We start from the raw sequence: 25858 nt of genomic DNA, 5'->3' as shown, positions 1-25858 counted from the left end.
GCCGCAGAATCAAACGGCTACAGCTCTGAGTGGCTGCTGCAGCTTTTCATAGATGTAACATTGGAGCTCGCCACAAGCCACACTCGCCGCTGCTTGGTGTGTTCTCGGCGTGATACTTATAATTTAGCTCAAACTTACATGAAAGCTTCAACATGGCGGCATCCTGAAAATCCATCAGATCTTGTTAATACTTGAAAATGAAAACATTTACAAACCAGTTTAAGAAGCCATTGGAATACATCAATAAAAGACAAAGTCCTGTAAAAACAACAACAAAAAACAAATAAACAACAAAAAAAATCATCCTGTTAATTTTTAAGATGTACCCATTGTAGTCATGTTAGCATTTGGCTCATTTTGGAGATGTTTGACCTTTAGTCCAGTCCAGAGACGAAAAAGGACAAATGCACGGCCACAAATAAGTGAGAAGGTTGGCCTGTCATGTCTGTTTTTTAATATGTTGTTTAAAGTTGTTATTATCCACTATGCATGCACTCTATAGGTTAGTTAATGACCTCTCAGCTGATGTGCATACACATACACAGAGCTATGTGGAAATGAAGCATTAAAAGGGAGCATTTTTAGATTGCTGTATTAGTACGTAAACTTGCACTCAAGTGAGCACTTTCATGTTGGAGATGCTCCATTGTCCAAAATATATTCTGTAGCATTAAAGATCCCATATTGAATAAAACTGCTATAACTGTTTCTACATTGCTGTTACAGTCATTACCCAGCTGCACTGATGGTGCAGAGATGCCGAAAGCGCAACTCTGGAAGACCTGGAAACACTGGCTTATTTAGCGCAGTCTGGGTTTCTTCTGGAGTAAACCTTTAAGAGACAGGCGCTAAAACGAAGCGTTTCATATCGAGGGAAAAGTCAAATAGACAATGCAAGAAAAAAATTGCTTCGAGAGTTAAAGCATGTTTTTGTAGAGACAAACAATACAAGTATGGACCTGAAAATGAGCATGATATGAAACCTTTAAGATTCAGTGTATCTTCAGAAACACACACTTGCATGCACGATATGCAAGACAGGACGCCTCGTTTGAACAACGTTGTGGATTAGGTTTTAATTCTCAAGTGAATTTCAAATCAGTTTCTTCACAGATACAGAGCTTTTGAAGTTTTAATAGTAGTATTCCCCCTCACTGTACAAGGCTAGAAAAAGGTCACAGCAACAGCACACAAACATACAAAATAGTTTTACCAAATTCAGTTGTCTTGTCATTTTTTTTTCTCCTTTTTTTTTCGGCTTTTTCTTTCTTGTTAAATGAATCTGAACTCTAACCCTTGTATGATGCCCAACCATAGCAAAAAACTGATTTCAAGTCAAATGTATACAATCTTATTTACACAAGGAACATTTGATCAAAGTGCATTGAAGAGAGTCCTGATTGACGGTCATGTCTTTGAGGGATGATGGGTAAATATATACAATGTCTACAAATGCTGTACCGATGGTGATTCTTACACCGCTTATAATAATAATAATAATAATAATAATAATAATAATAATAATATTGAACACTGGCTGAAAAAGCAGCTTGAAAGAATGCTCGCTGGGAGGTACTGTTGACAAAATCATAAAAATTAACCAAATAAAATAAAAGTTACACCTTAGATATTATCGCCCAAAACATGATCATACATAAATATTCACACATCTGAGCCCGTTGGATCAGACGGGGCAAGAAACAAAGTTTGGATTTAATTCCCCACGAACGCCTCACTTTTCAAAATATGGTCATAAAGGAGTCACGCGCCATCAGGTCGGATCCAGACAGCTCAGATCCAGTTTTAAATCCTGTCCAGCAGAGTCGATCAGTTTGGCGAGAGAAATACCGTGTCCTCTTGTAAGTTTTCCACCTCAGTTTGAACACAGAAAGCCCCGTTAGAAGTGTTCAAAATGTGGATATACACCGTGTTTCTCTCGTGAAAAGATGGCGTCGGACTCCTTTAAGAGGATGTGGAAAAACAAACAAAAAAATAGAAAGGAAGCTGTGGTCCAAAAATAATGTGGACCAAAAGGAAGAAAAAAACACCGAGTGAAAACAGTTATGGACACATAATTCATTGTAGTATTCACATAATAAATAACATTTCCTCAAGTCATCCTCTCCACAGATAATGACATAATGCACTTCAGAAGGCATGTGGTCGTACTGTAAGGGCTGCTGCTGCTGCCACGGACAACCGGCGCCCCGTAGGAACGTGTAGGCGCCATGCGACGCCCCCAGGTTGCCGCTAAAACAAAAACGATCATGATAAATCGTCATCTGTGCTCACTATAGAAATCTGGAGACAGAGAAAGGGAAGGGGAGGAGAGAAAGAAAAGGCGTAAGAAAAGTTTTGTGTGTTTTGTCCTTGTTAATAAACAGTGAGAAACAGCCTGGCTCCGCCAAAATTGAAAACTAGATTCAAAAACAAAAATTAAAAAAAAAATAAAAATCAAGGAGTTTCAGTTACTGAAAAAGTAGGACTTCACTCAAAGCAAATAATTCATTTTCAAATCCAAATTTAATCTTATTTTAGGCAGAAATGTATAAAATCTTCAAATAAACAAATGAAGAGAGCAGTGTTTCCAAGTTTATAATCTCATCAGCATTGGCTGCTGACTCCATGTTTTTGTTTTTTTTTCTCCCTCAGTAGCAGTTTGAGGAATTTTGAGCGGCAGGTTGAATAATCTGTTGATCCGGTCAGAGCTGATCAGATCTATAGATAAAAGAAGCAGCTGTTGCAGAGTTCAAGCAAACTTTTAGACCTACGCAATGAATTGTTAAGTTTTACTTTCTGCTGCTCCGTCTGTGCCCAGAGGACGCTCTGTGCTCCGACAGCGTGGTGCTATGATTAACTTAACTCTACACATGTTCCAATTGGGCTTCAAGCGGTCCAGCACCAAAAACTGAAAATCAATTTGTAGCAGCAGAAGTTTTGATCGTGCAGGCCCGCCACTAATAAATGAATATAATAACAAAGGAAAATCATCTTTAAAATTGAACCATCTGAAAGTGGAACAATGGGAACAATGCCAGCTGGAACTGAAGTTTCACTTTCAGTTTTTGGTGCAGCTTCATGTTGACGCAACACTGAAGAGGGAGAACAACAAATCACAGAAAAAGTCAGCTCATGAGGTAAAGTCATGTTAAGTTTGGCCATGCCAACATAGGCCTTCTAGTTTTGCTGGCGGTTTAAAAATGGACTGAAATAAAAAATAAACTACGATGTCAGATGGGACACTATCAAAGAGAGTGCACCACAAGCCGGTAAAGAGTCAGAATTAAACAAAAGAAAACGAGGAGCCATTTCTGAATCATAATGACCTGAATAAAACTTTGGTCAAAATATAAGACAGTGCTATGTGGTTCATCTGATTTTCAAGGACTTTTCAAGCACTTTGTTAAAAAAAGGGCCTATTTTCAAGTATTTTCAAGTATTTTACTACTTGATTTTTTCCCTCTCCAAATTCAAGAACTTCAAGCACCTTCTGTGAACCCCGTTTAAAGTTAATCATCACGTTGCATCTTGTTTGTTCCATTTGCAATCAAAAAAATAAATTAATAAAAATATAAAGACAATAACATTTTCATTGCCTGTGGTGTGTTGCAGCTGTGAGGGTGACAGCGGAGGTGTGTGTCCATCTTGTGGCTCTGGCCGGGTTTAGGTTAATCTGTTTAATCTGTGTGCACAGAGACGTGCTCTGTGTGCGACCCACAATGCACTTAGGATTACTAAAGGCCACAAGGTCGGGGTGAGAGTGGAGGTCATTAACACTCTTATCCTCTGGGTCAGGATTAAATCATTTGAGCTGCACAGGTGCTCAGAAACTCTTTTTATCGCTATTTTTAGAAAAATAATAAAGGATTTTACCATTTAACCCTTTAAAACCTAACATCAGTTTTCCTGAGTAACAGTCAGATGCCTTTCACAAGCATTTCGACCTCTGAAACCTAAGAAAATTAGTTAGATTTTTTTTGAAAACATGAGGAAAAAATGACCTGACGGGTGACCTGTCAGGAAAAGGTGACAAAAAAAATGACCTGAAAATATTATTAGATATTATCAAAAAACTAAGGAACATGTCTAGAAATCTATGTTCATAATTTTCATAAGATAGTGGATTTTGCACTTCTTAAGGTTATTTTTGTGTTTGTTTTTTAACTTTTCAAAAATTCTTTTCAGTTAAATTTCTCTTATTTTTGTGTTTAACAAATTTCTTTTTTTTGCTTATTTTAAGGTGATTGTCTCATTACTTTTTACTAATTTCTTGCAAATTTGTGGGCCACCCCTCCAAAGTTTTTGAAAGCCAATTTGCACAGCTTTCAATGGGTTAAAAGCATTTTAGTTTTGGGATTCGTGAGTCGAGCCCCTGAGGTTGTTTGCTGACCCTTCTTACCTACGATGTTCCCTGTTGTTTTTACTCACCGCAGGGTAGGTGTGGCCCACGTTGGCGCCGTGTCGGGTGATGTCGATGTTGAGGTCTTCTTCGGTGGTCTTCAGGTAGACAGGGTTGTCAAAGTTCATGCTCTTCTGGTTCTTCAGCTGCCAGTTTCTCCACATCAGGTAGCCGCCTGCCGCCGCCATCGCCAGCAGCACTGAGCACAGAGACAAACAGACACAAACGCAGTCAGAGAATAATAATAATATTCAGGATTTTTGTGTGTTTGTATGTTGCCCAATAAATTATGATAAATCCATCCCTTTGTGCTCTACAATTACAAATTATTTCCTTAAACCATTTCAATTTGTTCCCTCAATTAAGAAGTCACATATTTTTGCTTAGATTTTGCACTCGCTCTAAAAATATTTTCTTACCCAGCTGGACAGTAAGCAGCTGTTTTGGCACAAAAAATAACTTGAAACAGTTAACTTTAACTAACTTTGGATTTAGGTTACTAATTTAAGGTAATCAAACCCTGGCAAATAAAACCATCAGACTCTTTGTGTGAGTGTGTGCAAACGTTGTACGTACAGACAGGCAGTATGGCCCAGGCAGCAGCTGACCCTCTGGCTGTGGAGTTCACCTGGATCGACGTGCTCACGTTGGCTTCTGAAAGACAAAGCGAACCACAGCTCATCAATTTGAACCCAACACAAACTGTCAAATCATTTCCGTTGCATCCTGCATTACTTTTTAAAAAACTTTCAGTATATACTGCAGCTGCCCTTTCAAATTACGTACTGTTGCATGGAGTACACATACAATTTGGACTTTAGATGCTTACACAGTCAAAAAAAAGGGGGTGCCTGGCGGCTCAGTTGCTAGAGCAGGCGCCTCATGTATTGAGGCCGCATCCTCGCCGCAGCGGGCGCAGGTTCAAGTCTGGCCTCGCCCTTCGCTGCATGGCATCCCCTCATTTTAAGTACATACTGATCTGTGTTCATTATTTACATCAAACACTAAAAGCAAACAGATGCATTTAGCTAAAAGTCATCAGTTAACACAGTCACTCATCAAAAAGAAACACAGACGGCCTTTATGGCTGCAAGATTTTAAAGTGAGGAAAATTTAGCTCCAAACTTAATTCTGAAGCTAAATGTTAAACTTTGCTGTGCTGTGTAAAGGCTTATTTCACTTTTTTCCCAGGGTCAAAATCATCCAGTCTCAGTGTGTTCATGCAGCAGGCCTCAGTGTTTGGGCGTCAGCGACGAGTGAGTGACATGACTGGCAAACAGCTCGGCTGAAAGCAGCGACAGAGACTTCGGGACAAAGAGACTAAAAACAGCGTTTGTTGACTCATGTTGGTCGTGCCAGTCAGGCTGCTCTGCTGCCAAATGACGTGGTGATGTAATCAACAGGCCTCTCAGCTGCAGAATGAATCAGAAACAGACTGGCCAAACTCCAACAATGTCAATAAAATCTGTACAAATACACAACAAATTCTACTTTCACAATAATTTAGGCATCTGCTTGTTAAATTTATTTTAATATTTTAATACTTAACAAAAATTTGACTCATATCAAAGGTTTACATTTTCAGAAGGTCACTCTTCTAATCCTTAAATATAAAATCAGTAATTGATTGCACATCTGAGCGCATTTTTTAAATGAATAAGGTTGGTCTGGTGTTACCCTTTGATTTTGTTACTGTCAATAAATCCAATGAAAAGACCAAAACCATAAAGACGTTAATCATTCTCTAAATATTTCCCAGCCTCCATCCTGTCTGTGGCACTCAGCCCATTTCCTGCAAAATTAAATGTTGATAAACATGCCGCAAATATATAGTTTCATTATTAAAAGTGACTCAGTTATTTCCTAAAACAGCTGGGCACTGAATAGGGCTGCACATCTATTTATCTATGTAGTACTGAAATTGCAATTTGGCTCAGTGCAATTTCGAAATCGCAGGAGCTCTAATTTTCTGATGAAGATAAAATGCATCACAATGTACTGTTCAAATCACAGCATCTCTCACATCTGTCAAAGTCATTGTTTTGTTTTTGTTTTTTTAAATCCAAACAGGTGGGAACTGTGCATTTGTTCGGTACTAATTTTTTGTGGCGAATGAATGCACCCTTGGTGCTCTAATGAGTATTTATGGCAGAAGGATTGTGTAGGTTAGATTTATGTTTGTTACATTAAGTGTGTTTAATAGCTTTTGGACAACGATGATGCTCTATGGCAGAGAGGAAGAAGATTTCAGGCTTTGGATTAACACAAAATACTTACTGGGATCTGTTGACTATAAGAAAAGGATTAATCTAGAGATAATCTATACTTTAAAGTTGTTACATGTTTTAGTGCCTTCTTCCACAGTATTTTGCAAAACCTAAACTAATCCAGGACTGTATTTTTTATTTATTCTGAAATAGTTTCAATACACATTTTCTGCTGTATTGATAAACTGATACTGGCTGCACTTTGTCATGCTCTCTCTTATTAGTGTTTACCACAGTTGCTGTGCTGTTCTCTGCCACAAACCAAGAAAAGAAAAATCATTGTCAGCGTTAAAACATAAAAAAGTTTAATTGTATGACCTCTGTCAATTTTGAGGAATTGGAAATGTCGATATTTTTCAAGGTAGTGCATTGCAAGTAGATATTCCAATATTGTGAAAATACTACATGGAAAAAGAAAAAAATCCAACTCATTAATCTACTTAAAATAATTAAGAAATGCAAGTATGTGTATGCTTTCATAACTTGAGGTCACAGAAAATGATGCAAAAGTATTGAGTTTGTGAGATTTGCTGATGTCTGCTTCTCTCCTGCAACCCTGTTTCCCGTGTGAAGAATTTCAGTTAAAATGTACAACAATCATACTTTCATTTAACCAGAACCATAGTGAACGTTGAGCTAGTTTGGTTGTGTTGGGACACTTCTTTGTTTCTGCCACTAGGTGCTGCTCCTGGACTGCAAACAAACACCTGCTAGTTTAGAGTTTGATAACCTGCACTTTAATATCGAGATAATCTTCCCCGCCAGCTCATTCTGCAGTAATAAAAGGAACAAAACTTGCTCCTGCGCAGATGCACCAAAAGAACTCTACTGCGTCACATGTGCAGCAGGGAGAAATGAGTTTAAAAGCTTTTCCCAACATTACAGCTTAAACACAAAAAATGAGGGTCAAATTGACTTAAAAGTCACAAGAGTGAGTGCTGTAATCAGAAACAAACAGGAACTCATCAGCAAACTTCGTCCGTGCTCCTTGTGTTGCTGATTAAGGTCCCTGTTACTGTTTGAAACACATTCACTGACTGCATTTTTCAGAGGATTAAGACAAAGTTAGTAAGCAAACACTTCCTTCCAACACAAGTTTACCAAAGACACTTTAAACTTAAAAGTTACAGGACTGAACAATGCGGCTAAATCAAGCTGAAGTCATGCCAGAAATTGGACACAGAGCACGGACACAGGCTCCACCCAAAGTAAAGCAAATACCACATATAAAATCAATCAATCATTAATCATGAGGAAAACGTAATTAGATTGTTGGGTCACATTAGCGCCAAAACAGGTGTTAAAAAACACAATCAAACAGCTGAAAAGCACTGGATCCCAGCTATACTCTGATAGCAGTGCAAAAGTCTGTTTTAATATGATCTTTGAATAAGTGAAACATGAATAATGATTAAATCCGATGAGAAAAATGTAGAAAGCAAGAAAAGCACATCTAGGGCTTGGTTAAAAAAACAAACCGATTTACCAATTCACTTAATTTCTTCACTTAAACAATCTGATATCTATTCATAAACTCCAAAGATCAAACCTTTAAAATAGGCCTTCTCCCATGGATGCATGAAGTGTTAAGCTCTTACACGGTTTCCTACACATTCATTTATTGTGTGGCCACCTGCCACGATCAAAGCATCTGCCTTCTGTTATGCACTGCACCACACTACTGGAGCAGAGTGTGTAGTCTGGGCACAGGTGGAGCATTGCAGAGCCAGGCAAAGGAAAAGTGGAACTAAAGTGTTGTGCTGGGTCCAAAAATTTTCTAAAAGTTTGCTTTCTGGTTTCAAAATTGGCTTGATTTCTTTAAAAAAAAAAACATGGGAAGGCTACAATTAGCAGCAAAAGAACATAGCTCAACTTAACTGCGTATGTAAAAGGACTGACTACTGTTGTTGAAAATGACGGCTTCTTAAGCCTCATTACATCCTAAAACCACGCTACTTTTTACTCGCACGCAATCATTGGGGCAACCCCAAACCTGTATGCAGAAGTGAAATGTATCACATCAAAGTAAAATCAGTAAAGTAATTGAAATATCCCAAATCAAATCAAAATTGGACCTTGTGGAATGTTGTCATGGAGTTAGTGACTATTTGAAGAAAAATTTAAAAAAAGAGAAAAAGTATTTTTTTAGGCCTAAAAGATAGACCAGTAGACAGCTGTTTACTTGAGCATGTGCTACAAATTAGGTATAACACACTTAAATCATCATCTGAAATGTACCGAGGCCTGAATCACATCTAATGTGCGTCATAACCAAACAACGAACACCAAAGCACAGACAGAAGTCATCATGACAGATACTCAGAAAAAAGACCCAGGATATTAAAACGTTTTTCTACAGCACCGTGGACACAAGAAGTGATTTTACCATTTGACTTTGACAGTAGCTAAACAAAAAGGCTGATTCAGGAGGAAAAAGCCAAATAAGTTGCAACTAAGGCTGCAGCCAAAAATAATTAAAAGCCAGATGTCCAGTTTAACAATTAAAATGGAAGAAAAACACCTCCTGAATCCACAGTAAAGGAGGAGCTGTTATTACATTTTTGAACAAAGCCCAACATGCTTTAAAGCGAGTCAGCAGAGGGAGAGGCAGCAGAGCAGGCAACAGCTGATGGTTTTACCTTGGGGTGGCTGTATTAGAGCTTTCCCATCATCCTTTGAGGAACCTTGGTGGTCTGTCACAGAGAGAGCCAAGAGTCATGCTTTTGACAAACAAAACATCAGGCTGCAGAACTTGTCCTATTTTTAAACACGCAAGTAGGCCTTCTTTGAAAGTAGACCAGATCTCGTGAGACTAAACTAGTAAATAAGCACTCGATAGATGAAAGTGGGATCCATTACTGTTCGGCGAAAAAGAAGCCATCTCCATGCTAAGAGACGACACAAACAGTCATGACACCAAACAGCAGCAGCGTTATACATTTACACAAAGACAATTGTTCAAGCTGGATGCACGCAAAAGCTGGAGAAGTGACACTCAGAGGCTATTTCAAGGTTTAAAGCCACACTGCACGGTATCACAACGTCCCTATCAGCATCTGTACAACCTGGACAGCTGCACCAACACTAAAGTCCTTACAGGCGAATCAATGCAGCCTTGATTAGCAGAGGCAGCGGACTGTTGAGGTGTTTACTGTAAAATCACAGGGCTGTGAGGTCTCCTATGTAGGCGTTGAAAATGCATATCATGCTTACTGCCAAACAACCTGGCAGTAAAGGGGCCTATTATGCTGACTCACAGGTTCATACTTGTATTTAAAGTTTCTACTGGAACATTTTTACATGAATTAATGGTCAAAAAACACTATTTCCTTCATACTGGCTGTGCTGGAACACCTGTATTTACCCTCTGTAAGACACTCTGTTTTAGGGCCTGTCTCTTTAAGACCAACTCTTAAAAAAGCCCAATGTGCTCTGATTGGTCAGAATTTCTGGGTCTTCCATATCTTGCTTAAGGAGGTTAAAGAGGAGAAATCACGGCTTCATATCATTTGGGGTAAAACACATGCGCAGTAAAATCTGATCTGCAGTTGCTCAGTATAGAACATGGGCATTACTGATTTCTTTAACTTTCAATACACCTGATGTTCTGCTGCGCCATCTGTGCCAAGAGTACACACTGTACTCCCAGAATGTGGTGCAATGCAAAACTAAGATGTGTATACATATTTCAGTAGCGCTCCTAATTAACAGTCCAGCTCCAAGAATCGAAAATCTGTTTTTGCAGGCAGATGTTTTAATTGTAACAGGAAGCCACAAATACATGAATTTGTGTGAAATCCTCATAGTGGAAACAGACTGTTCAGAACGATCTAAAGGTCACATTGGCCACATTTAATATGAACATCTGAAGTTGTAACAATATGTGTTACGACAATATATGCATGTATTTTTTTTTAATTTTCAAACTTGTGGTCTTCAACTGACTTAAGTGATATCGCTTTTCACATGCAACAAACAACAGATTGACTGGTAATGAAAATATGTACTTGTTGCAGCCCTAAATGACAAAAAGTGTTTCAAAAATTTCATATTTAATTCTGCTGTGGAAGGCACCTTTGTGGAGTCACTTCAAAGCAAAAGGCCTTTCTGTGTGGAGTTTGTCCGTTTCGCCTATTCCTGCTGTGGACGTCCTTAAGCACTCAGAACTGCCCACTAACCAAACACATGCAGGTTAGGTAGGTGTGAATTTCATCACGAATGATTGTCCGACTATGTGTCAGCCATGTGATTAACTGGCAACGTGTCCAGTCCAGGGTGTGCCCTGCTCTGCTTCTCGCCCAGTGTCGCAGAAACAGACAATCCGACAAACCACAGGTGCACTGTGGTGAGACAGTAGGCAGGTTTTTAACTTCCTCAAGCCCTCCTCTTCACACGACCTACTTCTGCCACTTTTCTCATGCACAACCCAGTGCAACACCAGGAATGCCTTTGATAAGTCTGTCCAAAAGTCTGCACTGCAAGCAGAATTTGTACAATTCATCACGCTGAGACTTCAGAGACAAGCAAACTGCACAAAATGCACAAAATTCATGGAGAAAAACAAAGAAGATGGAGCTACAAGGAGGTTATGATGGCAGGATTTCTGCCCTGCCTTCAAGCATGGCAAAAGCTTTTTGGTGAGAAACACTAGCCTCTATTACACTGCCTGTTTAAGGTGGGAATATGACACCATTACGCCACCTTGCTGTTTTGAACATAAAGTACAATTGCAGAATTAAGGGACAGTTATCTTTAGGCTGCCACTTTATCTGTTTAAAAGGGAGACGGGGTGTGACGCTTTGATGACGGGTTATACGTTTGATTTAAAAAGCAGCTAGTAGCAGCTGAGGGCTAACTCAAAGAGTAAGTACAGCGGTCATAAATGGCCGCAAATTGGGATAACAGGAAAAATTCGGGAGCTCCTTACTCTGTGCGCAGATGAAAAGATCAGCAGCCAAATAATGGAGAAGGTAAATTAGTGCTATGGCCAATGTTGTTTGTAAAGCACTGGAGTTATATTATGTCACACTAGAGGCCGACTCTGTTGTATTAAACAACCTCTGACCACCAGATTTTAATCAGTTTATTCTTGAGTCCAAGTGGAAGTTTGTGCCAAATTTGGGGAAACTTCCTCAAGGCCATCTTCAGATACTGCGTTCACAAAAATGAGACCTACAGTGATGCTGACCACTGTTGACCAATCAGCTCATCCACAATTCTGTTCAAACGTTTGTGGCGAATTTAAAGTGTTCTAGACAGTTCAGATAATTGTGATTAATAGCGTCGGAAACAAAGTGTAGCACTAAGTGGAGTCCCTGCAGAGTCACAACAACATGCTGTATTTCAGCCTGAGATTGTTCAGCCTGAAGGAAAACACTCCCAAGTTGCTTCTAAAGGCTGTTATATAAAAGCCTCACTGGTAGTTTCAGGTCCAACCCCTGAAGTGAGGAGCATTGCTTATAACTTTGTCTCACTAACAAGATTAGAGCCAGTCAAAGCTGCCGCCGCACAATGCTCTACAGTTCCTGTTCGTTTCAGCTGCAGCGGCTGTTTAATGGGATAAATATGTTAGCTGAAGTTTTAGTGAGGAGCAGCGAGTCCTTTGGCTACGACCCAACTCGGAGGAAGGTGGAGGAGCATTAATCGAGTCACAGGAATCCCTTTTAACCCCTCCCACACTATTCTTACTATTAACTAGCACCAGATACACAGTCAGGCGTGTAAACAGATGTAGAAACACACACGCACACAAAGACACTCCCAAGACAACCGGAGTGTGCACGGAAAACCTGCAGAAGCACCCACACTCTCAGATACTTTAATGAAAACATGCATGTTCTCGCACACACTGCAGGAACAAAGACTCCCACAAGCTGCATGAAAATTGTGTAGAAAGGAAAACAGAAATGCACAGTCTGGGTGGTACATTCAGTCATCACGGAGGCTGTAAAGAACCTGGAGGCAGCTCCAGATTCCCAAACAGCCCGTGAGGAGGTGAGTCAGGCTGCAGGGACGCTCACTATATGATGGCCGTTACATTTCTGTAGAGTAAGCAGGCTGTAAAACCTGCTACAGAGCTGGCAGATTTTTTTTATTGAAGTTCATCTCATCCTATAGTATAATATTCTGGTTCCATATCTGTATCTAGGGATTTTTCAACAATTCAGATAGCTCTAGTGATGACAACAAAATAAATGCAGTGATAGACTTAAAGGGACAGTTCACTTCAAAACCAAAAACATGTAGAAATTATAGTAACTGAAATGCAGATAAAAACAATTATTTAAAAAAACACTTGTGTATATTTGCACCTTACTACTTCTTTCAGAGCCATATTTAACATATTTTTGTACAATGTGTTTTTACTTTACACGCACAGTGTAGTTTTACCTTTGAGCCATGTATAAGACAAACTTGCATAAATCTTAATAGTTTGTCCCCTCATGTTAGAATCTGATTAGCCTAAAACCATATCAAGCAAGAGCATCACATCACTCTGCAGCTTGTGTTCGTAATTCAGAACAAGGTGGGCGATTGTTTTTTCAGTATGGCTTCTATATGAAAATAAGCCGTGGGTAGTTGTAATGATCTTTTAAATAATGTCATCTTTTTGAATATGAAGGCAGCCTGAATTAATTAATCAATCAATCAAAAAGACACCTGAAATCCTACATATTTCACCAATATACAACACAAAAAACACAGCAGATTTGAGGGAGATATAAATGGATCAGAAGAAAGATTTCACAGGGGAGAATGAGCTGCACAACCTGTCAAAAAACTTTGGAAACAGACTCTCAGTTTTCACTGGAACTTGAGAAGAGTAAGGCAAAGAAGTCTTAAAGAAAACTGAACAGGCTAACTAAGCAAACTTTGATTCAGGAGGGCAGGAGGACGATGGTGCAGAGAGTTGCCAGGGAGATGTTTCAGTGCTTTGTGTGTACACCAGTGTCTCGGTCTACTGTTTGAGTCCAATTAGGAGAGTATGTGCTCTGAATTCAGCTGTCAGGTTCCTATCCGACGCTGCTTCACTATGAAAAGGCTAATCTGTGGGAGCGCAGAAAGGAGCCGGGCAGCTAAAGACAAAAACAACTGGAGCAGAGTAGATCAGAGAGAGAGGACAGCGTTTCCCAGCAACCTTTTCACGGCAAAGAAAAGGAGACAGATGGAGGGCGGGGCCACATTTTGAGTTTCATTTTTAAAAAGTTTATTTGATCATATTAAAATCTCATAATGGAGGAAATAAGATCAAGTCAGTCCTTTCTTGTCACTTTTGACCTGGGCAAGGATGTTCTGTCCTTGTTATTAACTACGTACTGTCATTAGCGTTAGGGTTCTCTCGTGCTCTCCTACAGCTCTCTGCCTCTCACGGACACACACACAGAACAAGGCCTTTGCAGAGCTCCAAACTGTAACTATTTAGTCACATTTTGTGACCATTTGCAACATACTATTAACATATGAACTGGAGAACTCTTAGTTTGTTTCTAGCCTACAGTGAATTACAGCGCTGCAGTCTAACTTAATGAGTGGTAGTGGCAGCAGTGTGAGCAGGTGAGGCTTTGTGTTTGCCTTTGTAGAGCTCCGAATGTGACTATTTTGTCACATTTTGTGACCATGGAGCACCAGTGTGACTTGCAAATATTAGTAATATTTGAACTGGAGAGCAGTTAGTTTGTTGCCTGCTTGCTGTGAATGAATTCTTACATTTAAAGGCACTGCAGTAACTACTTAATGGTCTGCTAAAGCTAAATTCCAACTGTTGTCTGGAAGTTTCAAATCCACAGCAAAAACATCGACATTTACAGTCTGAGATGAGCCTGGTCCTTCAAAATAAAAGCACCATGGGTCTCACTGATTTAAATATAACAATATAATGCATATATGCATAAAATTATGTTAATTCCACTGCAGAAGAGACTTGATGATTACTAAAATTAGGTGGGAAAATTAGTGAATATATTTATATTGGTATTGGCTATCAGACAATTGAGTTGTTATATATCAGCATATCGGATATTGGCAAAAAATCCAATATCTTGTATCCTTAGTTTATAGAGCTCATTGATTCGATGAACCAAAATTGCTACCATTTAATCAGTATAACATTAAAATAATTGGTTTTGCAGCAAATGAAGACACCCCAGCATGTATTTCTATTTCAAACACGTGCTTCCAATTTTGTGACTCCAATTTGGCAAAGACTCTCTCCTGTTTCAACATGAAAACGCCTCTGTACACAAAGCCAAGTCCATGATGAAATACTTTCCCATCTTTGAGTGTAAGAACTCGACTGGCCTGCGCGGAGCCTCGACCTCGTTCACCAACACCTTTGGGATGAACTAGAGCGCTGACTGTGAGCCAAGACGGCTACACAGAGCAGCAGATTAATTCCCACAGTTCAGCTATCACATATCAGTGTTCTGGCCCATAAATTCAGCTGTCATGACATTAACACAGTCGCATACAGAGAACTGAAGTCAGCCCAGACAAGGACTGAACCCAACAGGCAAAAATTAAACCAGAGGAGAGAGAGCAGAGCACAGGAACGACTGGAAGAAGCATCTACCATGGGAACTTGAGCTGTCAGCGTGAGGACGCAGAGACACTTTCAAACGTTAGAGGAAGCAGACAGAGCCGCAGCTGAGATGTGAAGGAGGACGGTGTTTGAGACTTGCCAAAAAGACATTGGAAAAACTGGATCACAACACCAACTGACTCAGCTACTGTTCAGCTGTCAGGCAACTAACACAAACAGACAGCTGGGTTTGTGGCTGGCATGGATACAGACTCGCAGAGGGAACACACTCACACCAAGCAAACATGCCTGAGCGACTGAGCGCCAGAGGAAAAATGGTGGGAGTGACAAAACTCTGCTGCTTTTCGCATCAAAGCCAGTTTAAACCAGAGAATTAGACTGAATTAATTCTGTTTCTTACAATTGATTCTGTGTTTTGGGGGATCCACAGTGAAAGCCCGGCCTCCTTTAGCCTTTTTAATCAGTTCTTTAAGAAGAGGCACATTTGAGACAAGCGGCAGAGTCAAAGGAAGATGGAGCAGAGAGGAACACACAGCATCGCCTTTGTCTGTACAGTTATTGAAATGCACATAAGCACAATGTGAAGCAACAGTTTTAACATCCGTCTGGTGGTTTAACTCGCCCCGTATTGAGCACCAGTGTGGTCTGTACTCTCCGAGCTATACAATTACTATTTTTTTCCCATGATGACATCTACACAGGCAAATTAAAATCAGATTTTTGGTAATGTTTACCTCTGGGTTCCTTCAAGTTAAAGAAAATCCTCTCTTTTCTTGAAATGCCTCCATAATTCAAAATAATGGAAGTAGCTAACATGATATGGAGGATATTTTTGGTCACAATTCAAATTAAAAGTCCAAATAGCAAATTAAAAGAGATAAATTAAAAAGATTTTTAATTTACCACACTAAGAGGGATAACTGATCCATAATCAAACTTTAAAAGAAAAAGGAAATTGAAAAGGCAAATTTAAAATGTGAAATTATAATTTGAAAATGAAAAAAGTTTAACTGTGAAACAAAATTAACAATATAAGATTTCAGTTTGAACATTTCCATTTTAAATCTCACAATTGCAGTTACAATTCTCTATGAATTATAATACTGAGTATTAAAATAACTTTTTTGTGTTGTTTATGTTTCAGAACCTTTTGGTGCAATTTTGACAGAAAAGGGATAAAAAATAATAAAGCCAAGCGAACAACATCTTTCCAACACATTTCTAGACACACTTTCATGAACCTGCACAATTCTGAATGAAGTGAGAGACTGCAATCCTCACAAATCTTTAGGAGACTTATTTTCTTTAAATATTCCTCCTGTAACTGCAAATTTGAAAGATCTAGAACTGGATACATGTATTTCCTCACCAGCACTGGCAAGGTTTGCTCGTTTCTGAATAGTTTTGCTCCCATTTCTGTAACTCTCCTGATGCTTTTTCTTACACTGACATTTCTCTGACAACATGTCTTTGCACATTTTATCATTGTAATTCTGTCTTGTCATTTGGTGATGTAACCAGGGGAGAAATTAGGACTGCTTGGTTTAACATAACGGATCTCCATACGGATATGGCAGCATTGTCATGAGACTGTATCCAAGTACAAGTCGATATCAAAACAATGAATTATGCAGGCCTACAGTTTCCATGCAGGCTGAAAAAACAGACAAACCTGTTGGTGTGACATTTTTACAAGCCCTGGGGCCTATTTCACAAAAGCAATTTGAAAGCCATGTTTGCATGTGCATCACAAATGGCAGTCCCCCACTTCACAAACTATGGTTGCTGGCAAATTGCAGGTACATTTGTGAGTCCTACATCCGTCTCACGTGCTCACAAGTATTGTTTTGATTATAGAGACACGTGAAGAAATAATCTAATTTTGCTAAATTGTAGCTTGCATGTTGGCTATATGTGCTCCTGATTCAGGTGTAAACACGTCATAAATAAATAAATTAGTTTCCCCTCTGTGGTGCTGTGACTCACCAGGTCTGCAGCGTAAGCCGTCAGCAGCCAGCTCCTGTCCCTCTGGACACACGCAAGTGTATTTGGGGGAATGTTTGTTGATTTGCGGTGCAGGCAGACACATGTAGCTGCAGCCTCCATTTTCACCTTTCTCTGCACACCAGTTCGTACCTGCACACAAGAGTCAACGGCTGTGATTACTTTGACAAACTTATGAAGAACATCTGTGATAAAGTTGTAATGCAGAAATTGTTCATCACAAAAGATTAAGCCACAGCTGGAAGGGACTACTACCTCTGCTCTAAAACTGCAACCCATTGCAAGTTGGAAGTCGGTAATCTAATGTACGGCTTGAAAGTTGAACGTTAGAGCTCAGCTGAGCAAACTCCAAATATTGATAACTGTGTGATAGCTTGTAAGCAGAAAAGATTCTTGCAAAAAAGCTGGTGTGTTGTATCGCTTATTGGCTCCCTCCTTCCATGAATCCCAACTAAATGATGTCAGTGACCAGATGACTTGTGTCAATTACAGCTGCATGATTACAGCTAAAATGATCATCATTATTAGTCCTTCATGTACATGAATCAAGTGTAATTACAGTAATTCCAGATTAACTTTCTCTTCATTAACCTTTATTAACTCACAGCTGCAGTTACTGTAAAAAAAAAAAAAAAAGTCTGCAACGTCAGCTGTGAACCTGAGGCTGCTGTGATGTCACTGAGCCTGCGGGACTCAACAACCATTAATGTCTGTCCTTTCCTCTCGCCTTTCTCCACTCATTTCCCCTCCCAGCAGGTTTGTACCTGACAGCTGGATCAGCTCGTGGTACACGATGATGTCCTGGGGGTCATTCAGGTTGCTGGCCAGCGTTACCACGTCAGAACCTGTGAACTTGTTTGCACCATAGATGGCTTCATTTTCGCCATCCGTCCAAAAGACTCGATCCTGGAGAGAGGACAGAAAAAGACAGCTCATTTACCCATTATTAACGAAAAACAGTGCCTGTTAGATAAAGGCAAGCAGCCAAGAAAAAGACAATGAGGGTATTTGCTTCCCTCTCAGGAAAAAGAAAAAAATGAAAATAAAGATTCAGTGCTGTAAAAAATATTCCCTGTGAAAGGATGAGTCAGCAGAAAAGCACAAGCCATATGCAACATCAGTCAACACCAATCAGAATTATCACATATTCATTAATTATCAGAAATTTAACCATTTAAATGTCAGGTTTATGTCATGATACCACTGTTTTTCTAAATAAAATTAAAAAAAAATACTACATGCTAAGTAGTTTTTTTGATTATCCCAATCCGGGATATAATAATGATTTGCATCAACATTGATTTTTATACATCATTTTTTGTGCCTTGTCAAATACCCACACTCTTACTGCTCTGCACACAAAATGTGCTTTTAAAAATCAGCCTATTAAAATATTATACATTAATATGATTTTCTACTTTCACTGAGTTTATGTTTTTTACCAACATCAGTCCTAATCTTAAATATCAAAATTATCAAAAATTGAAGAATGAAAAGTGCGTGAAATATGCCAAACAGTCCCTGAGGGTTATTATTTATGTGATATAAACACAAGCGTGCATCACTACAATCAGTTCTTTCTTCAACACTGTCACAGGAAGTGATCTTCACACTAACTCACTAACTCAGACACCCTGTTCCCTGCAAAGCTTATTTTCTATCTGAACAAAAAGTCATCTCTGGTGACTATGCAGAGGGGTTTGGCAGGAATATTTTTTTTTTATAAATTCCAGAAAAAAACATAAATTATATTTGATTATTTTCTCGAGTCAGGTGCTCAGATGATTCCCTCTTACAAATGAGTGTGAGGGAATTGTCGAGCATTAATGCTGTGCAAAATGCGGATGGAGAGACTCCAATCACAAATTCAACCATCTGCGTGCTGAGACCATCTGTGTGGTGTTCCTGTGCTGCACTTTGCAGGGACCGCCTGTCAATCAAACCACATCTCTCCTTGGATTTTATGCTAAAATATGTGGCACTGTTCTGGTCTCTGCAGCTTTAGTGGCGCTCACTGCTCGTGCTAACATGTTAATCTTGTTCTTCACATGTTTATCCCCCAAAAAACAGAACCTACTGTGCAGCAGAGCATTTTTCCCCATGAGCAAGTTATGAGACCGCAAGTAATGAGAGCACTGAACTTAAAGTGCCTCATGGACTGATTCTAGCTAGATTATGCTTCTATAAGATGATAAAAGGAAGAAGAAAATGCCATTTTAATAACAGTGTTACTTATTATCACTTTAATTACAGTTTTACAGTATGCTGTAGGACAGGGTGATAAAATTATACTGTGATATTTTTCAGTTATAGCTTGATATCTCAATATTTTTTAAATCTCCTCAAAAGCACTTAATTAATGCTAGAAGTGGGAGACAAAATCAAACATTACAATTAATTTATCAAATTATCTCTTCGATGCAACAATATTGTAGGAATGACTATTGGTACTTTGAAAACATATAAACACAAGTCCATTTTTGAATTTCCCTTCTGGGGATAAATAAAGGATTATCTTATCTAATTTTTTATCAATATTCATTGGTTATGTAGACATAATGACTAAAGTGGATAAAGGAAAGTATTAAAATGAGTAGAACTGTGATAAATTGAGAAAAGTATCATTTTATCGTAACGCAACCTTTAAAATCAGGAAAAAACACCATTTATTCCATATCACGATATAAAATAATAATAATAATGATAATAAATGTATAAGATCATTAATATGATATAGTATCTTTATATTATATATCATTATATTATCTATTGCCCAAACCTAGCATGCCATTTAGCTGAAATCACTTAATGTTAAATTAGTGCACCAGAGTGTTCAGACATGAGCTGTACCATGAGCACATGTGCTTGCATGTTAATAAATGTGTCATCTGTTTGAGTGCGAGTGAGCTAGCAGTTGTTTGAGTGGGTGTAGAGTGAGAGAGACAGCGAGAGAGCCAAATGTCCATGATTCTATGATTCAGAGATTATATGTGAAATACACAGCACAGATACATGAGTGCAGGTTAAAGACAGCAGATATGTAATATTAAGACTGTCCTTATTAGGACAGTATAGTTTTAGATACAAAAAATCAGTGCTGATTAAATCTAAATATGCCATAACCGGCTGTGTTCTCATAAGAATGCAAATTCCAAGCTGTTTGGACGTTTTTGTTTTTTTTTAAAAAAATGATAAAACGGGAAAGTTTGAGCTTTTGTGTAAACTGAGTTTTCTTACATATGTTCTTTTATACATTACATTGCAGCCTGTTTCACTGCTGCTGGCTGAAGCGCTCCCACTCAAACTGGACCAATTTCAAAGAATGTGTCCATTAGGTTTCTTAGACATAAAAACACAGGAAAATAGGATCCAGGTTGAAAAATACTGCATGTTCCCTTAAAGCTTGGAGCATATACTGACACACGACACATTTTAGATAAAGTGTGTGCCACCTTCAGTGTGTGTGAAAGAGTGCATATAACAGCAGCGGTACCTCAAACACAGTGAGAGCGAAAGGATGAGCCAAGTAGTCTGGAGACTGGAGCACTTTCTTCCTGTTGTCTCCGTTCAGGTCGACGCTACAGAGCATGTGCAGCTTAGAGTCGACCCAGTACAACCTGCCTTTGATTAGATCTGGGAGGAAGATGAAATGTAAGAAGAAACGGGAAAGAAGAAGGTGAGAAAAAGGTGAGAAGAGGTGAGAAATGAAAGAAATAAGAGAAGAATGGATAATACAAGGGATAAAGGAGAGTGGAGAAATGACAGAGCAGAAAAGACAGCAGGGAAAGAATAATTGCACAAGGTAAGAAAGGCAAGAAAAGAGAAGCCCATATGAACGTTGAATACAAGCGTGTTGACAGAGGAAATGAGACCACAGAGGTGAAGAATAGACGGATGAAAGAATACAGTAGAAGAGGACAGAAAGAAGGCGAAGCATGGCGGGCAGAGATAAGGAGAAAAGAAGAGGGAGAGAAAAAAAATCAAAATCAATACAACATTTCATTAACAAGGAGGAATCGATGGCTTTTCCACAGTGTGGGGGATAGAGAACGAGAGGAGAAAGACAGCACACCAAGGCGAGTGTTTGAGTATATGATCTGGTCCGGCATTAGAAAAATGTATCTCCTGGACATAAAGTTAAGAGTTATTTTAATGACTAATAGTTTTTACTGATCAGCTGGGGGGAAGCTCACAAGGATTAAGTGCTGAGGCTGCATTATTTATTCTTTCCAACTTATTTATTAGTAAATGTATCTCAGGAACTCCGATGAACAGATTAAAATGCCACCAGTATGTAAATAAAAACTAAAAACAGCTGCATTTTGGAGGCAAATTTATGTATTGTAAGCATCCATTGAAAAATTGCATTGCAAACATTTGAAACCACTTCAAGGTTTGATACTTTGGAGCTTCTGAAATGTATACCGTTTGAACAGGAGTTATAATTGAATGAAGGCTAAAGGAAGCTGGACTGTTGTGAAGTGACTGTAAAAACAGGGCTGAATGATTTTGACAAACAATCTAATTGTGATCATTTTTAACTGATATTGCAATTGTGACATGATCTGCAATATAATGTTTTTTACATGATTATTCTTGCTTTCATCTGAAAACATTCAAATGATAAAAGTATGGTTTTTTTTTGCAGGGATTTGTATCAAACAAAGACAGGACACATAATAATATTTACTTCAATAAGGTAATGTTTTGACACACATTTCACCTGTAGGAAATATTACACATCTTGCCATTAGAAAATTGCAGAATTGGGATTTTGATTAAATTTCTATTTATTATTTAGCTCTAAGTCAAAGAGCTCGAAGAAGGTGTAGTGGCATTTGAAATTTCAGGACATATGGACACAATGTAATTGGGTGACAAGATTTTAATACTAAAAGTTGAAGTCACAGTTAAAGGAAAACAGCGGAAAGAATTTGTGAACAGAAAGTTGGCGCCTGTTTCCTGATTTGTAAAAATGGAGGCTGAAAATACTAAGATCAAACCGTAAAACTAAGCAGTGCTGCTAAAATATGAACTTATTACTGTGTTGCTCATTTCTCCCCTAACCTTTTCAGAAACATATCTTAGCATACTGTTCTACTGTAAATGAGGATTGTTTTGCATCAGCTCGCAGCCACATTGTCTCCTGTCTCAAAACTGTCGAACCACCGGCAGGAGCATTTATTGGTTAGGAGTGGCACAGTGCATTCTGGTATTTGTAGGTTTTCTATCTTTTAAACAAAAAACAAATACCACAGCCATTTTTCTTTCTTTTCTCAGGTCATGTAGCACCAGTTTCAGAGGAATTTGTTTCTTTCTTCTGCATAGACAGCCCAGTTTATGAAAAGAACATATTCAAGCAGAGAAATACTTCTTTAATTGGGTTAGGGTGGGTTTTCCTTTTCTTTTGATGAATCAGCAGGGAAGAAAAATGTGCAGTGAGGATGTGGACATACTGGATGACTTCAGAGTGTGTGTGTGTGTGTGTGTGTGTGTGTGTGTGTGTGTGTGTGTGTGTGTGTGTGTGTGTGTGTGTGTGTGTGTGTGTGATCGTACCTAGCGTGATTCCATTAGGCCACTGGATGTCCGTCATGACCAGAACCTGTCTGTCCACTCCGTTCATGCCGGATTTCTCAATCTTAGCAGGCTCGCCCCAGTCAGACCAGTATAAAAACCTACAAGACCAACACACACACACACACACACACACAACAGATCTTTAAATATTCACTGACAATTGGAGATAAAAGTTTTTCTCCTGACATTACAATTCAAGCTTTCCACCCACCCAGACAGCGGATCCACGGCGATGGATGCCGGCTCTTTGAGGCCTCTGTTGAACAAAACTTTCTGCTTGGTTCCGTTGAAGTTGGCTACAGAAATGGTTTTGGTGCCGAGATCAGACCAGTACAAGTTCTTATAGATCCAGTCTACAGCGATTCCCACAGGGGTCTGGACGTTGTCGATCACTTTGTTGTGCGTGCCGACGTCCCCTCGTTTGTCCAGCACAGTGCTGCGAGGAAAACAAAAAACAGAAATCATGTCACATAAATTTTTAGGATTCAAGTCATCTACCAGAAAATCACCAAGAAAATCATGTGTATATTCATATGGACACATTATCAAACTCCTTTTCTGCTGCTTGCATGGCTAAAAATGAAATTACGATTCGGTGTGTCAAGTTTAGATGTACTTTGAAAGAATGTTTTAGGTGTTAGATTGACAATTATATGAATTTCACCACTTTCATGCGATTACCATATTTCTGTCATGTTAGAAAACATGAAAATCTATTTGAACAAACTTGAATTTGACAGTAGAATTGTCAAATTCAAGTTTGTTGTGTTGCTTCACATGCTTCAGTGTGGCTGTGGTGTGTGTTATGTACCTATAAATGGCCCTCTGGCCCAGGTCAGCCCAGAAGATCATCTGCTGGTCAAAGTCTGCGTCCAGAGCCACTGTGTTCCTCTGCTGCTCCACAATCTGCGTGTACTCCTTCCTCTCCAGGCCCAGACGACGGATGTCCCGGCGGTTAGTGAAGATCAGGCAGGGCTCCTTACCTGAGGACAGGAAAGAGAGACAGAGGACAGAAAGAACATCAATCCGATAACTCATACTCCTTTAAAATGTCCCTCCAAGTTGTCTTTTTCACTTGCAGATACTGGAGACTTTCATACCTTTTAGACATGAATTTTATTGGATGGCCTTTACAAATATTTGCTCTCTCCTTTCCAGTCTTTGATATCACCAAGAACGTGTCTGAAAACCTTAACTAGTGTTTAACTAGAAGCTATAATTCCTGAATTAAATTTCAAAATCTGTGAATTAGTGACATTTTTGCGATTACATAGATTATTATGATGCCACGGAAGAGGAGTTATAACACATAAAAGTTCATCGGATCAGTCAAAAAAACCAAAACCCAACACACACATACCCATCAGGCTAAGGATACAGTGATGCTCTTTGTCAACGAGCAAACAATAAAGTCTTTTTACAGCTGAAACAATCAAGCATTATCACCAGACTAGAAGATGACATCAGAACCTCCAGCACTGAAAAATGGGTGGACAAAATATTGAAAATGCTTCTTAGTATAATCCATTACAGTGCAACAGCATTTCTATCCTTAACCCTTAAGGCCAGCTTTAATATTACACACACTCATATTGCTCTGTGCATGTAATTCACTTTTCAAAGTAAAGCTTTAAAAAATATTATACAGTAATATTATTTTCTACTTTCATTTATTTTATTTTTAACATCATTCCCAATAATAAATATGAAATATTCAGAAATTTTCAGAATTTTAACCCTTTAAATGCCAGGTTTTTGCCATGATACCACTATGTTTTGAGATGATGAAAAAAAATACAAAAGACAATTGTTTTTGATAACCTACATGCTTAGTTTTTCTTTTTGATTTTCGAAGCCTGGGTATTGGTAGAGCTCAAAGTGCTGCTTCAGAATTGATAAATACATCTTATATTTGGTTACTCTAAAATTCTAATGTAATTCAAAAGTGTTTTTGAGCAGTAATCAAGTAAAAAACCCTGAGACAAAAAAAACAACCTGTAAACATTTGGTGTAATACTTCATCACGGTGCATCTTAAAGATTGAGAGCTTCGGAGAGTTACACCGTATTCCCAGCTGTTGACTCACCGACAGCCTTGCAGACGCCGGTGGTCGGATCCATCTGGTAGCCGTTGTGGCATTCACACTTGTACCCGCCTTTCAGGTTGATGCAGATCTGACTGCAGATGCCGGGGTTTAAACACTCATTGATGTCTGCACAGAGAGACAAAGACAAGAGGCAGGGTGGGATGAGGAAGAGAGAAGAGAGGGTATACAGCTGCTATCTGACATGTTTAATTCATCAACTCTGCTGAATGTTTTAATTTGGGTAATCAGACGCATGGTTCTGCTCCTAACAACCATTGAAAACCTTTTCTGGGGGCATTCCCAAGGTTTCTATTGCACCAGATTGTAAACTGATGTGAGCTCTGGCTACAGAAAGTGAAAATTATACCTAACTTTAATTGCTGTTGGTGTTTTGCCAGAAAGCTCTGGCTTTCACAAGCTGCTCCCATCAGAATTAAATGCAACCGTACGGATGCTTACAGTGGTTATTTTATACCTGAAAGCAGGATAAGTGCCTGTGTAACCAGTGGGGTTCATTCCAGATGGGATTACACACATTTCCCAATATCCAGAGCAGCGCTAGAGGCTAAGATTGGCTCAATAACAGAAGTGTGTCGGATCAGTGCCTTCTGAACATAACCGAGGGGATTTCCACTTTGAGAAAAAAAAATCACAACACAGCTAATCACATTACACACTGGACCTTTAGAGGCCAGAAGAGCACAATAAGAACATGAACCAGCCATAACTGAAATATCTCAAAGTCACACTGGCAGCCTACAGTATGTCTGACCTCGCCTGTTGGATTAGTCACTTCTAAAAAAAAAAAAAAAAACCCAAAAACAACACATCCTTAACCTGACAGTCTCTTGATGTTGGCTTGATGTTTTCTTTTCAAACCATCCAGGACAATAACCTGCCGAGGACATTGTGACTTGGGATTATTTTTGAGTGTTGTGAGGTTTAAAGCCGACAGTTCTCTCTGATCTACTTTTCAAACGACTGAG

At 39.0% G+C, this 25858-nt stretch overlaps 1 protein-coding gene across 2 annotated transcripts in view; it reads right to left on the bottom strand.

Annotated features, from left to right (window-relative positions):
- Positions 1-1050: 1050 nt before the first annotated feature.
- vldlr (very low density lipoprotein receptor) overlaps positions 1051-25858 on the bottom strand; it is a 68642-nt gene continuing 43834 nt past the window's right edge. Inside the window, exons 10-20 of one of the 2 annotated variants that reach the window (XM_042508911.2) lie at positions 24873-24998; positions 23598-23769; positions 22998-23222; positions 22766-22884; positions 20703-20842; positions 17974-18115; positions 17192-17341; positions 9306-9359; positions 4976-5053; positions 4429-4598; positions 1051-2301 (exon numbers count right to left, since the gene is read on the bottom strand). In XM_042508911.2, coding sequence (XP_042364845.2) covers positions 2266-2301; positions 4429-4598; positions 4976-5053; positions 9306-9359; positions 17192-17341; positions 17974-18115; positions 20703-20842; positions 22766-22884; positions 22998-23222; positions 23598-23769; positions 24873-24998 — 1412 coding nt within the window. In that variant the 3' untranslated portion in view covers positions 1051-2265. The remainder of the gene's footprint in view (positions 2302-4428; positions 4599-4975; positions 5054-9305; positions 9360-17191; positions 17342-17973; positions 18116-20702; positions 20843-22765; positions 22885-22997; positions 23223-23597; positions 23770-24872; positions 24999-25858) is intronic. The other variant, XM_088070789.1, reaches the window with a different exon arrangement.

Source organism: Plectropomus leopardus, chromosome 20 (assembly GCF_026936395.1).
Source record: "Plectropomus leopardus strain MGB_pleo_1.0 chromosome 20, ASM2693639v1, whole genome shotgun sequence".
Taxonomy (NCBI): Eukaryota; Metazoa; Chordata; class Actinopteri; order Perciformes; family Serranidae; genus Plectropomus; species Plectropomus leopardus.
This window is presented reverse-complemented; position numbering and strand designations above follow the sequence as displayed.